Source organism: Lithobates pipiens, unplaced genomic scaffold (assembly GCF_037356315.1).
Source record: "Lithobates pipiens isolate NorthernLeopardFrog02 unplaced genomic scaffold, aLitPip1_a1.2 Scaffold_3, whole genome shotgun sequence".
Taxonomy (NCBI): Eukaryota; Metazoa; Chordata; class Amphibia; order Anura; family Ranidae; genus Lithobates; species Lithobates pipiens.
The window spans coordinates 170,182,769-170,197,371 of record NW_027507790.1 but is presented as its reverse complement, the minus strand read 5'-3'; the positions used below and the strand labels follow the sequence as shown (position 1 = coordinate 170,197,371).

General features: G+C 41.6%; 1 protein-coding gene across 3 annotated transcripts in view; it reads right to left on the bottom strand.

The window, feature by feature from the left end:
* The window catches only part of BDP1 (BDP1 general transcription factor IIIB subunit), a 180,297-nt gene that overhangs the window by 120,822 nt on the left and 44,872 nt on the right, over window positions 1-14,603 (bottom strand). For all 3 annotated transcript variants that reach the window (XM_077462491.1, XM_077462492.1, XM_077462493.1), the window contains exons 9-12: window positions 11,655-11,795; window positions 5,915-6,169; window positions 1,333-1,539; window positions 895-1,057 (exon numbers count right to left, since the gene is read on the bottom strand). In XM_077462491.1, coding sequence (XP_077318617.1) covers window positions 895-1,057; window positions 1,333-1,539; window positions 5,915-6,169; window positions 11,655-11,795 — 766 coding nt within the window. The remainder of the gene's footprint in view (window positions 1-894; window positions 1,058-1,332; window positions 1,540-5,914; window positions 6,170-11,654; window positions 11,796-14,603) is intronic.

Genomic DNA, 14,603 nt, shown 5'->3' with positions numbered 1-14,603 from the left:
CTTTTTGCGGATCGGTTTGGAGGTAGGCATTTGTAAATGGACACAAGTTCATTTACATCTGCTACTCAGAGGGGAATGGAGGGTCCAATTGGGTCGGACTGACCGTGTGAAAGGCGCTTATGGCTCAGTGCAGGTAACCCTCAGGTGCAGGTACACTGTGATTTTAGTAATAAACGTACTATTAATAACAGTATTCTATTCCATCACAGAGCAGGAGGTTGTGGGCCACATCAGAGGGCTCTGTGGGCCACATGTGGTCCCCGGACCACTGGTTGGGCACCCCTGCACTACACAATGAAGTCCGTGAGTGGGCAGCAGCAACAATGGTTGAGGGGGCGGAAGCTTTGTTCTTTTTGCTGACAGGAGTTTTAATGCAGCTTTAATAAGTGTTTACTTTAAAACATCTTTTAAAAACAGTTACAAATAAAACTATTTGTTGCATCAAGGTCAGCAGAAGTGTCAAAGCTCGCTACCCTTAGACCCCTTTCACACTTGGGTGGGTTTCAGGTGCTTTAGCGCTAGAAATAGCTTCTGCAAAGCACCTGAAAACCGCCTCCCATTCATTACAGTTCGACTTTTCACACTCGGGCGGCGTTTGCGGGATGTTCCGAAAAGTCCTGCAAGCAGCATCTTTGGGGCGGGTTGGGAGCCCTGTATTTACCGCTCCCAAAACGCCCTGCCCATGAATGGGCAGCATTTTCAAAATCGCCTTAAAAGGGATTTGAAAGCGCCACAAAACTGGAGTTTTTTTTGCCCTTTTTTGGGGTTAAAAGTGCCCTGCTAGTGGCTAAAATGAGTGGCGCTTTAGTGAAAAGCAGCCTTAAGGCAAAAATAACTTTGCATCCTACCAATGGCTACAAAAATTACTTCTGTGAAATGACATATGAAACTAACCTGGATATGTCATCAGGCTCTGAAAAGCACTCGCTTTCTTCAGTAAACAGAATCAGTGAGGACTCTTCTGCACATGTAAGAACCTCTGATTGTGTGAAGCTAGGTTCTCCAGATTCAATACACATCAGCGAGTCAGCATCATCTGGGAAAGCAGAACCTGTAGCTATAAAAGAAACATTAAGACAAAAAAAGACATTATTATACATCAATTCAATGTACAAAATACCAGAAACTACAAAAACGAAAGAAACTCAAATTAATAAAAATGACAACATTGCATAACCCCAAGCCAATTTCAGCAAAACCCAAACCCTCTCTGTTGAATTGCTATGAAGGAAAACATGTGAATTGTATATGACTAGTATCAAAAAGCATCCATGAGACATTCCCACCAGCACCTTATGTTAAAAGTTGCTCTATGTTTTATCCTGGCCTTACATTTTTCAACAACTGCATCCTTCTGAAGACTTGACACATCAATGTTACCATCTTCAGTATCTTCTGGCTCCACTTCTTTATCGGTAGACTTTTTTTTACGCGATTTTTTCTTCTTCTCTCGTGCGGTGTTTGGAGCTTCCTGAACATCTTCAAGGTTCTTGTCATTCACTGCCAACTCAGAACCTTTAACTTGGTCAGCAGCTCTTTCTGTATTACCAAGATAGAAATACAACCAGCACAATAAAAAAGGAGCGCAATGAAATGGCTCACTCACATACAGAACAGGTAAAATAAAAGGACATCTTCTGACTAGCATAAAGATTCTTCAATATTGCATTTGAAGTGCCTTGAAAAAATATTCATACCCCTCGAAATGTTCCAAATTTTTTCATGCTGCAAGGGGGGGGGGGGGGGGTGCGTATATACCATAACAATGGAGTTTAAGCATCTACAGCAGGGATATGCAATTAGTGTACCTGCAGCTGTTGCAAAACTACAAGTCCCATCATGCCTCTGCGTGCCATGCTTGTGGCTGTCAGAGTCTTGCTATGCCTCATGGGCCTCTGCAACAGCTGGAGGTCCACTAATTGCATATCCCTGATCTACAGTATCAATTTCTGTACAAGTGGCATCCAACCAGTTGTCCCATATTTTGTGGCATTTAGGTGACAGCCCCTGTGAGTATATAGGACTTTTTTGTATGGTAACGACATATTTACCGCTATTTTTTGTTCATTTAAAGTGGGGGGTAAAGCTCGCTACCACTTCCTTGTGATCAGCCGTCTAGCTGTGAAGAGGGATTCTTGTAGGAAGATATGAAGGAATTTGTCTGCACCTGGATCAGGGAATGGGCCTAATGTAAATGCATTTTATTGGGGTTATGTGATAGACCAACACAAAGTAGCACTTAATTGTAAACTCGAAGGAAGGTTTTCAATTATGTGCCACTTTGTGTTAGTCTATCACATAAAATCCCATAAAATACATTTACGTTTTTGGTTGTAACATGAAAAAAATGTTCAAAGGGTTAACACCAAAATGTCAATGGTTATGAAAACTTTTTCAAGGCACTGTACACTTAGAGACTAAAAACAGAAGAGGTCTACAGTAGAATCCGTAGCTGTTATTTCAAGATCACTAACCAGTTTGTTAGTGGACCTTACTTGGTTTGAAAAACTGTATGTTACATTATCAATAATCCTACAAATATAAAAATGTATCAGTTCTTTGGTGCGTGTGCGAATCTGTGTAGTATATAGAAGACAAACAGAACATGGACTTGAAATAAGCCACATCACAGTAGAACAGGGGTTCTTACTCAAAGTCCAACTCCAGGTTTCATATAACTTTAAAATCATTTGTTTGGGACAAGCTGGTCCAAAAAAACCATTTCCTTCACAAACGCATGTAGCCCATTCGCTCTGTATAAAGTGTAAGTAGCTTCAGCTACATGCAGTATACAACACTTTGTTACGACAGAGGTAGGGGAGGGACTTCCCTTCCTATCCCTGGAACAAAACTGAGTTGGGCCGAGTGCTGCTCAGCCATTCACAGGAAGCCTTGTCTTATAAAACACAAGGCTTCCTCTGATTGGCTGAGGTAGAGATCATGACATTTGCCCACCTCTCCACTTCAGCCAATCAGAAGTCTTGTAGTCACTCCTAAAATATAACATTTCATGTAAATGTCTTGATTTTGTTCCTGAAATGTGATTAAGTCCCCGTGCCACTGCTGGAACACAGGACTGTATATTGTATGCAGCTGAGGCTACATATTCAGTTTATATAGCGCTGACAACGGCCCCCGCATGTATGCTTAACAGATTAAAAGCTTAAATGAATCCTGGAGTTTGGCTTTAAGCTCAAATTCTTAAGACTTTAGAGAAAAAAAAATAAACAGACCACACATTTGTGAAGGTTCTCATTTATCCAAGTCATGGTATAACTACTAGTAGGAGTAAGTTAATTTCAATTGGAATTGTTCTGTAATGTTGCAGACATTCTGCAACATGTCCAAGTCGCTTCCTCAGCTCACGAATGTCAAGAACATGACCCAGTATTTCTGGACACACAGGCAACTCCATCACTTTAATAAAATCGATATGGTACATATCAAGACAGATGCTGATCGTCAAACAACATGATGGAAGGTGTGAAGGCTTGTGTTCTACTTTTATAATGCAATCATCATGGTGCCATAAAATTGGTTCCTGATGCTCATCTGCACTAAGGAATTTTCTTTGATAAGTACCAAAATATCTTTAACATTACAAGTCCAGATGAATGTGATTACTACCATCTATAGAGTGTATTATAGTCTATGGCTTCAGCAGCCTTAGCAGAGTAAGAAAACAGAAGTGGGTCCGTAGCCTCTCTGGCACAAATTCTGCACTCCAATCTGTTTTGGTTAGTTCACCAAGATACCTCTACTTGGCCTATGGTTGGGAGATGAACTTGGTGAAATTGAGTGAGGCTCTTTTTATTCAAAAGAAAAAAAAATTAAGCGTTAGGCCGCGTACACACGCGGGGACTGTTCGCTCAACTTTGTCCGTCAAACAGTTTCAGCGGACAGTCCGCTCAAAATTAGCATGGACGGACTTGCCCACACACGACGAACGAACAGTCCGCTGAAACCGTGAACGGCACGTACGACGGGACTAGAAAACGACGTCCTATACACTGCAATGCAAACTTCGGCGTGTAAATCCTTTCTGAGCATGCGCGGAACTTAGTTTAACGAACAAGCCTACACACGAGGGAACTGTTCGCTGAAACAAAGTTTCAGCGGACAGTTTTTCGGAATTTCCGAAAAACTTTGTTCAGCAGACTGTCCGCTAAAACTGTCCGCTGAAAGCCCACACACGAGCGGACTGTCCGTCGAAACACTGTTCAGCGGACAAAGTTGAGCGAACAGTCCCCGCGTGTGTACGCGGCCTTAGACGGGGTTATTGCTATCACTTCCGGTTCCTTGCTTACATCACGTCTGGGTTAATTCCAGGTTTTGAAGCACACACCACCCTGGCAAGAGTGGAAGAGGCGCCATTCCACCCCATACAAGCCAAGACTGCTTATATTGGTGCCTTGTTGTGGCACATACAGATGTGAGTCCATTATTGACCTTTATGTGATGCAATTAGATTTAGAATAAATACTACACTATATTAGCGTTTCTCTTGGCAGCTGCTTACTTACACTTTGGGGGGGAGGGAAGCCAATGAACTACCCAGGCTATCCAGAAGAGCAGTGGCATACCTATGCTATGGGGGCTCAGAACCAAAAGGTGTTGCTTGACTTTCCTGTAAAAAAGAGGCCAAAAAGATTTCACATTGCACTCTTCACTTATGTGGTGACACCTTCCTGTCTGAGCTTACAGAGGATTGCGAAGAACTGTTTAAATTTAGGACTTAACCTTAGCGATGTGTAGACACCTTCTACTATGGACTCACTATAGCACAAATTATTTTTGCACAATCGTTTGTTATACGTGAAGCGCAATTTATTTTATATTTTATTTTCAATTAGAGCTTAAATTGCAGATCAGATTTTCATTTTTGTCTTCACCCACTGGAGAGATTTGTCTTCAAGAATAAAAGTCCTAACCTTTCATTACTTTTACTAACAAAAAAAATGGACACAGAAAGCATAAAAAAAAAACAAATAAATAGACTCCCTATCCTCTTGCTATGATACACAACACTTATTAAAAAGTTTTGGCTGGAGTTTTAAAGTGTTACTAAACTCACAAGTAAAATCAGTCTGTATATGCAGTAAAGCATGCTTGTTATAATCACTGTGAAATATAAGGGGTTAGTCCTCTGCACTGTGTAAAAATGCTGTTTGAGACACAGTCTTATCTTACCCCCCCCCCCTTCTTTCATTGTCCCCAATCTACCTGCTGATAGAACAGAGGCTAGAGAACAAGCTGCACATGCTCAGTTTGGTGTCTATTGCTAGAGAGTCTTTTTTTCTTTGGGATTGTGTAGGTGGGCCTATCAGCACTGTCCAGATAGAGGGCCAGGGGTCCTGCAGCCTGTTAGAACAGTCAGTGCAGTATGAAAACGCCTCCTACAAGCTTTAAACCAACACTGATAGAAGTCACAAGACAGCTCCAACTGCTGATGAGAAAAGGTATTTAGCAGTCTATATTTACTAAAATAATTGCATTTCCATGATCTGTGAGAGACCAGATATAGTAAATGCAGGGTCCTGGGTTTAGTAACACTTTAAGAGTGGCGATACACTGCAGCCAAGCTTCAAACTTTCAGCCAGAAATGACAGACATACATATGCTGACTCCTGTATGCAAAGAAAACATTTTCCCAACCTGCCAAAAATAAATTAAGCATTTAAATCCTTATTACAGAGTTTAATCCCTGCTGTTTGATAGAGTCACTCTTCTCCTAGAGCTCAGCACAGGCATATTTTTCATTTAAGTATATAACTTTGGCATATTACCCACCTCAGAAGTGCTAGCTACCAGACAGTTGGATTATAATCAATAGCAGGACTAGTCGCTGGTCCACTCCCAGCAGCAAGTTTCCTTTTTTTCTGAAAAAAATCAGACACAACAGAATAGCACTCACTTTTCCTTGGCTTCTTTGGCAATGTAGTGGTATCTTCGGGTGAGGACTCGTGTGGTTCTTCTTCTGGCTCTTTAGTGTCTTTTTTCTTTCGGTTTCTCCTCTTTTTCCCAGGGACATTTTCTGATTGCAACAAGCTGTCCTTAATGCTCACAGAGCCTTCATTCTCTTTCTCTTCTGTCCTGGTATCAGCACCTTCACCATCTGACAGCATAGCCATCTCCTCATCACTAAGAACATGTTCTGCTGTAGCTTTATCTGCACATAAGAATTCATACTTTTCGTACAAGTAACTTTGAAAGTTTACACACATTAGCTGACAACCAGAGGTCTGCTCGTGGTTTGTAATATTCAATAGGAAGAAAGTTATACCTCAAGGGGAGACAAAAGTACACTTTTTTCTGCAGGCACCAGGTGCCGGGTAGGTCTCATTTCAACCAAAATAGCATGCTATGTATTCTGAAGGATTATCACATAACTAGGCTGCAGAAAAACATCTTATAATTATCATAGTAACAAGACACGTGCTCTTGAGAAAGTGTTTTATGTAGCAAAAAATTCACATAAGCATTACTTGTTAGCTTTTCAGTTTTCCTGATCTGGTGATCATTCTGTTTATATTGCTTGAATACTTCCAAACCAACAGCAAGATCAACTTGCTGTAATTCCAGGACTCAGTCCCTATTCACCTGGGAGCTTTGAGTGACCTCTTCCACCTTTGTGTCTTCCACGTATATATATACAGTGGTGTGAAAAATTGTTTGCCCCCTTCCTCATTTCCTGTTCCTTTGCATGTTTGTCACACTTAAGTGTTTCGGAACATCAAACCAATTTAAACAATAGTCAAGGACAACACAAGTAAACACAAAATGCAATTTGTAAATGAAGGTGTTTATTATTAAAGGTGAAAAAAAATCCAAACCATCATGGCCCTGTGTGAAAAAGTGATTGCCCCCCTTGTTAAAACATACTATAACTGTGGTTGTCCACACCTGAGTTCAATTTCTATAGCCACACCCAGGCCTGATTATTGCCACACCTGTTCACAATCAAGGCATCACTTAAATAGGAGCTGCTTGACACAGTAAGGTCCACCAGAAGATCCTTAAAAGCTACACATCATGCCGAGACCCAAAGAAATTCAGGAACAATTGAGAAAGAAAGTAATTGAGATCTATCAGTCTGGAAAGGGTTATAAAGCCATTTCCAAAGCTTTGGGAATCCAGCGAACCACAGTGAGAGCCATTATCCACAAATGGCGAAGACATGGAACAGTGGTGAACCTTCCCAGGAGTGGCCGGCCGCCCAAAATTACCCCAAGAGCGCAGCGACGACTCATCCAAGAGGTCACAAAAGACCCCACAACAACGTCCAAGGAACTGCAGGCCTCACTTGCCTCAGTTAAGGTCAGCGTTCATGCCTCCGCCATCAGGAAAAGACTGGGCAAAAATGGCCTGTATGGCAGAGTTCCAAAGAGAAAACCACTGCTGAGCAAAAAGAACATCAAAGCTCGTCTCAATTTCTCCACAACACATCTTGATGATCCCCAAGACTTTTGGGACAACATTCTGTGGACCGATGAGACAAAAGTGGAACTCTTTGGAAGGTGTGTGTCCAAGTATATCTGGCGTAGAAGGAACACTGCATTTCATAAAAAGAACATTATACCAACAGTAAAATATGGTGGTGGTAGTGTGATGGTCTGGGGCTGTTTTGCTGCTTCAGGACCTGGAAGACTTGCCGTGATAAAAGGAACTATGAATTCTGCTGTCTACCAAGAGATCCTGAAGGAGAATGTCCGACCATCTGTTCGTGTACTCAAGCTGAAACGAACTTGGGTTCTGCAGCAGGACAATGATCCTAAACACACCAGCAAGTCCACCACCGAATGGCTGAAGAAAAACAAAATGAAGACTTTGGAGTGGCCTAGCCAAAGTCCTGACCTGAATCCTATTGAGATGTTGTGGTATGACCTTAAAAAGGCCGTTCATGCTCGAAAACCCTCTAATGTAACTGAATTAGGACAATTCTGCAAAGATGAGTGGGCCAAAATTCTTCCAGGACGCTGTAAAAGCCTCATTGCACGTTATCGCAAACGCTTGGTTGCAGTTGTTGCTGCTAAGGGTGGCCCAACCAGTTATTAGGTTTAGGGGGCAATCACTTTTTCACACAGGGCCATGATGGTTTGGATTTTTTTTCACCTTTAATAATAAACACCTTCATTTACAAATTGCATTTTGTGTTTACTTGTGTTGTCCTTGACTATTGTTTAAATTGGTTTGATGTTCCGAAACACTTAAGTGTGACAAACATGCAAAGGAACAGGAAATGAGGAAGGGGGCAAACACTTTTTCACACCACTGTATATCGTGGAAGACACAAACCTAGGTAAAAACCATGACATTTTATAGATTGGTAAGCTGCAATATAAGATGTATATATATATCTCTATCTATCATATATATATATATATATATATATATATATATATATATATATGATAGATAGAGATATATATATACATCTTATATTGCAGCTTACCAATCTATAAAATGTCATGGTTTTTACCTAGGTTTTCTTTCTTGTTTATATTCACCTGGTGATTTGGCCATTAACAACCTTATGCCGCGTACACACGAGCGGACTGTATGGCGTACTTAGTCCGTCGAAACACATTTCAGCGGACAATCCGCTTGTGTGTGGGCTTCAGCGGACTTTTTCAGCGTGCAGTCCGGCGTACTAAGAATTTCGGTTTTTTCGAAATTCTGTCCGTCGTACTTTGGTTTCAGCGGACAGTACGGTCGTCAGTATGCTAGTTCGACGGACTAAGAATGGCGCATGCCCAGAAAGGATTTACACGGCGGAAGGGTGCTTTGCTGTGTCTTGGACTTCCTATTTCTAGTCCCGTCATACGTGCTGTACACGTCATCGCGCAAGCTTTCGACGGACTGTTTGTGCATCCGTCTGTGGTCAAGTCCGTTCAGTGGAAAGTACGACGGACTGTCCGTCGGATTGTATGACGAACTAAGTACGCCATACAGTCCGCTCGTGTGTACGCGGCATTACTTTCTCAAGGTGTCTCCACTCTGGCAGGAGGAACAATGGAAACACCTTTGGACAGCAGCACTGTTAGCCCTTGTACACACGGTCAGACATTCCGACGGAAAATGTCCGATTGGACCGTGTTGTCGGATAATCCGACCATGTGTGGGCTCCATCGGACTGTTTCCGTCGGAATATCCGACCGACAAAGTTTTAGAGCTGGGCTATAAAATTTTCCCACAACATGATCCGATCAGACTTTGTCCCATCGTTTGTAGACAAAGTGCCACGCATGCTCAGATCAAATTCCTAGACCAAAGCTATTGGCTACTAGCCTGAACGTAGTCCCGTCGTAACGAAAAAACGTCATCACGTTCAGAACGATCGGAACGATCGGATTTTCCCACAACTTTGTCTGACCGTGTGTATGCAACACCGGTTTCGGACAAAATCAGACGGATTTTGTTGTCTGAATGTCCGACCGTGTGTACAAGGGCTTAGTCTGGGGAGACGGTAGTGTTAGGCCACTTTCACACTGAGGCCCTTGTAAAACACTGAGCACTTTTGAAGAGATTTTCAAGCACTTTTGAAAAGCTTTTCAGGTGCTTTTACATAGTTACATAGTTAGCAAGGTTGAATAAAGACACCAGACCATCCAGTTCAACCTGAGTGAGTGTGCGTGTCTACAATTATCCCTATCCTTGTACACTGCATCTCATTAAGATGCTCATCTATTATATTATTATATTTTATTTAAGGTACCCATATAGCGCCATCAATTTACACATACATCGCACACTCACATCAGTCCCTACCCTCAAGGAGCCCCCAACCCACATTCATACACTAGGGCCAATTAAACTACCAGCATGTATTTGGTGTATGGGAGGAAACCGAAGTACCCGGAGGAAACCCATGCAGGCACAGGGAGAACATGCAAACTCCAGGCAGGTAGTGTAATGGTTGGGATTCGAACCAGGGACCCTTTATACTGCTAGGCAAGAGTGCTAACCTGTACACCACTGTGGTGCTTTTGAAGCGCTTTTCATTTATTTCAAGAGAGGGAAGTTTTTTCACCACCCTGCCAGCACACTGCCCCAGTGTGAAAGCATTCATTGATTTTAATGAAAATAGGCTTCCGTGAGCTTTTCAGGTTCTTTTTTTTTTTTTTTTTTTTTTTTTTTTGCGGTAGAGCCTGAAAAGTGCCTCAGTGTGAAAGGGATCTCAGATGCACTTGGCCAACATTAAACCTGAACTCCTATAAGACCCCTTTCAAACAAAGCATTTTTCAGGCGATTTATCACTAAAATAGAGCCTGTAAAGCGCTTGAAAAAAAAAAAAAAAAAAAACAGGATGGTAAAGCACTGCTAAAACTAGCGGTGCTTTACCACCGACGCCCGGGCGCTGGCAGTGTGAAAGGGCTCGTGACCCTCTTATCCCCTCAATATATTTTATTAGAAAGACCAGGTGTACAGGTGATACATCAAGCACATTGTTAATTTGTTGGTATATAGAGTTATAGCATGGTCTGATTAGGTCACTAATAGTGGTAATAGTAACATCTGAAAAACCCAACATCAGGACAGAGCTGTACAAAATGAAGTAGTCCAAACCTAACTGAGTCTGCAATCGTCATCCATCAGTAGCACAAACCATTAGATGGCCTAGCCAGTCCCATCCGGCGGTGCCATCAAGGACCAGTCATGTGTGATTTCTGAGCACTGCAGCACAACTCAGATGCGAATTCCAGGCTCATTGCCCGTTTTATTTTTATTTTTTGGCGTTTTTTCACCATTAAAATCCATACCAGACCACCCTCCTGTCCCTAATCCCCTCTCAACTCCCATTCCCATTTACGCCTCTAGCGGGTACACCTTAAGACACCAGCTGGTCTGGTTACCTAGTAGCCCTTACCGCACATAAGACTCAAAAGACACACATGACGATTGAATGATCTCCAGACAAATATCTACTCACCCTAACTCTCGAAACTCACATTGCTGACTTTCGTGATGCTTGCTTCTAAACAAGACTCTGTATTGGAACCTTGGTGTCACTCACGATTCCATATGTACGGAATTCGAAAATCTCCTTTTGCTATGTGTTTACACCCATTATCTAAGGTTGTTCAAGAAAAGCTTCTCCTGTAAACCTTGTCTTATATTTTCTGCAGCTCACAGTCATTCATGCTAAGGTACTCTTTTGTATTGACTTTCTTTTTGGAACCTGTATGACTTGTTTGTACTTCCGTCATTATACCCTTTTGTTTGTAGGGTTGTACCCCAACGATATGTATATTCATTTATGTCCAATAAAAATCTTGAATGGAAAAAAAAAAAAATCCATACCAGACCTGAAGGGCCTGGTATAGATTGGACAATTTTTTCTCAAATTTTATCGCCAGCAATTCTTTGGTTTACATTCAGGTTAAACCCGCTGACAGCTGATGAGTCTTCGATTGTTAAGGATGTGGCCCACTCCTTAACAACCTGCAATTGTTAGGGACACCTGGGGGCCGCCTTATTCTAAAACTTACATCTGAACTGTAGCTGAACAACTACTTTGGAAATTTGCTGTGAAATTGTACCTGAAATTCACACCGCACATGTGTGAACCTGGCCTAAATGAAGATTTGACAATCTTCATCCAAACATTCTATTGGTACCTTAGCAATTTTTAATCAATAAGATTTACTTATTACCTTTAGGTTTCTTGCGTGGCTTTGCAGGCTTTTTCTCACGTGGCTGCCTGACTTTTGGTGCTGTTCGTCTTTTCTTTGCTGCCTCAAGAGCTCTTTCAAGACGCTTACTAAAAAATACCAAGTCAAAAGCCTTCTTCTCTTCTGGTAACAGAAAAACAAATACAAACAAATATTTGGTTTAAATACAAAAACACATTCCAAGACAATTCATGAAAATTTCTGTACTAAGGACATTCAATATTTTGGTAGAGCATAAAAAGATGAGGTCCACTTTGGCGATTGAGCCACTGGCGGTAGCTATGCGAAAAGACCCTACTATAGTAGGTTTTAAAAGAGAAGATCCGAGGTGAAATTCTATATGTGGACAATGCCTTATTTTTGGGCGATACTTCTCTCTCACTTGAGAGATTGATGGGTCTATGAGGAATTCCAGATCTATTTGGGCTTCGCATTTAACTGGAATAATTACACTTTACTACCTACTGACTCCATCCCAGGACTTATCCTGCCTTCTGCCTCCCAAATACAGGGTTTATAACCGTCCAAGGTTTTTTACCTTAATGCATTCTAGAGTTTAGGATTTTGAAAGAAGCATGTGGTCAAAGAGTTGGTTTTAGAAGACAAAGAGGCAAAACGTGGCTGCTTTAACCCTTTCATGACTAAGCCTATTTTTGGAATTTGGTGTTTACAAGTTAAAATCCATATTTTTTGCTAGAAAATTACTTGGAACCCCCAAACATTATATATATTTTTTTAGCAGAGACTCTAGTGAATAAAATGGCGATTGTTGCAATATTTTATGTCACACGGTATTTGCGCAGTGGTGTTTTAAACGCAACTTTTTGGGAAAAGGGACACTTTCATGAATAAAAAAAAACAAAAAAAAACTTAAAATTAGCCCAATTTTTTTGCGTAATGTGAAAGATAATGTTACACCGAGTAAATAGATACCAAACATGTCACACTTTATAATTGCGCGCACTTGTAGATTGATGACAAAGTACGGTACCTAAAAATCTCAATAGGCGACGCTTTACATTTTTTTTACGGTTACCAGGTTAGCGTTACAGAGGAGGTCTAGTGCTAGAATTATTGCTCTCGCTCTGACGATCGTGGTGATACCTCACATGTGTAATTTAAACACCGTTTACATACGCGGGCGCGACTTCCGTATGCGTTTTCTTTGCTTCGCGAGCTCGCGGGGACGGCGGGCGCTTTAAAAAATTTTATTTAAATTTTTTTATTTATTTTAAAATTACTAAATTGTTTTAAAAAAATAAATAAAAAATTGATCACTTTTATTGCTGTCACAAGGAATGTAAACATCCCTTGTGACAGTAATAGGTGGTGACAGGTCCTCTTTATGGAGGGATCGGGGGTCTAAAAGACCCCCCACCCCTCCTTTACACTTCAATGTATTCAGATCGCCGAAAACGGCGATTCTGAATACCGGATATTTTTTTTAAACCGGCGCCATTGGCAGCCGAGCAAACGGGAAGTGACGTCATGACGTCGCTTCCGTGTTTACGATGAGGAGACTGGAACGAAGCTGATTACGGCTTCGTTCCAGTTCCCCCGCAGCAGCCGGAGGCGTCGGATCTCTGATCGGTGCTCCCGATCGAGCGGGAGCACCGGTAACAGCGGCGAGAAGCGGCGGCGTCCCCTCCCGCTCCTCCGGCATAACAGCCGAGCGGCTTTTAGCCGCATCAGTTGTTATGCCTGGATAGCCAATCGCCCGCTGAACAAAACGGTACCGGGATGATGCCTGCAGGTGCGGGCATCATCCCGGTATACCCCCCGGAAGCCATATCTGCGTACGCTCGGCGGGAAAGGGTTAAAGCTGGAGGACATTGGAGAAAGTTGTTGGACTGAGCAAAGGACCATGAAGACATACACACGCACGCACGCACGCACATGCTTATTCTGCTAGAAAGGATAATCAGCAGTGTGCATGTTGTAGGCATATTTTGTAACCTATGAATTGTGTTTTGCACAGTTGTATGTGCGGCTTTTCTGTTTAGTAAAGCACATTGATACATTACAGAAGTCTAAGATTCCTTGGTTTTTACTGCAAGAACCTTTAAAAAAAAAAAAAAGACACAAGCAAAACATGCTGCCCCCATAGCAAGAGGCATGCTATTGGGGACATTCAGCAGGTGGGAGGAGCCAGGACCACTAAAATGAAGAGGATTAGGGCTGCTCTGTGCAAAACCATGGCACAGAGCAGGTAAATATAACATGATTGTTATTTTAAAAAAAAATAAAAAATCCTTTAGAATCACTTTAAATTAATGGACTCTTGTCTATTTAGGCATTACTGTACCGGTGGATATCTCCATCTACGTTCTCCAAAAGATCATGCCCCTACTCAACTTAAACTTGAATCAGCTGGTTGATGCAAATGAAAACTCCCAGTAACTCCAAGTAAATCGTGTTAAAATAATAAGCATTCTAAAACACACCCAATTGTTGATCCATTTTATATTTTTATCGGTTCAGATATTGATTGCTATGGCCTACAAGAGCTATATCATCATTGACCCATCTTTGCTAAAATGTAAACTTATTGGATCATGCTTAATGAAAAGATATGTAGTATGCTCAGAGATAAACAATTGTTCTTTTAAGTCTGGAATCCCTGTCTCTCGAATCTGAAACTGCCATTGGACTAGTGGTGGGTGCATGGCTGGATGAGGGCGGGCTCCTGGATAGATTACTTTCCTTTCCTCTTTTTCTTCCTTATTTCTCAGTCCCTAGATTTCACATTACCTTTGTTTCGCTACTCTTCTTACACCAATTAATCTTCTCTTAATAGTTTGATGTCGTGGAGCATGGTGCTCACATTCTTATATTTTTATATGGCTAAGTACAGAAAATTCTTCTGTTTATACATATACAGTAAAACCTTGGATTGCGAGCATAATTTGTTCCGGAAACATGCTTGTAATA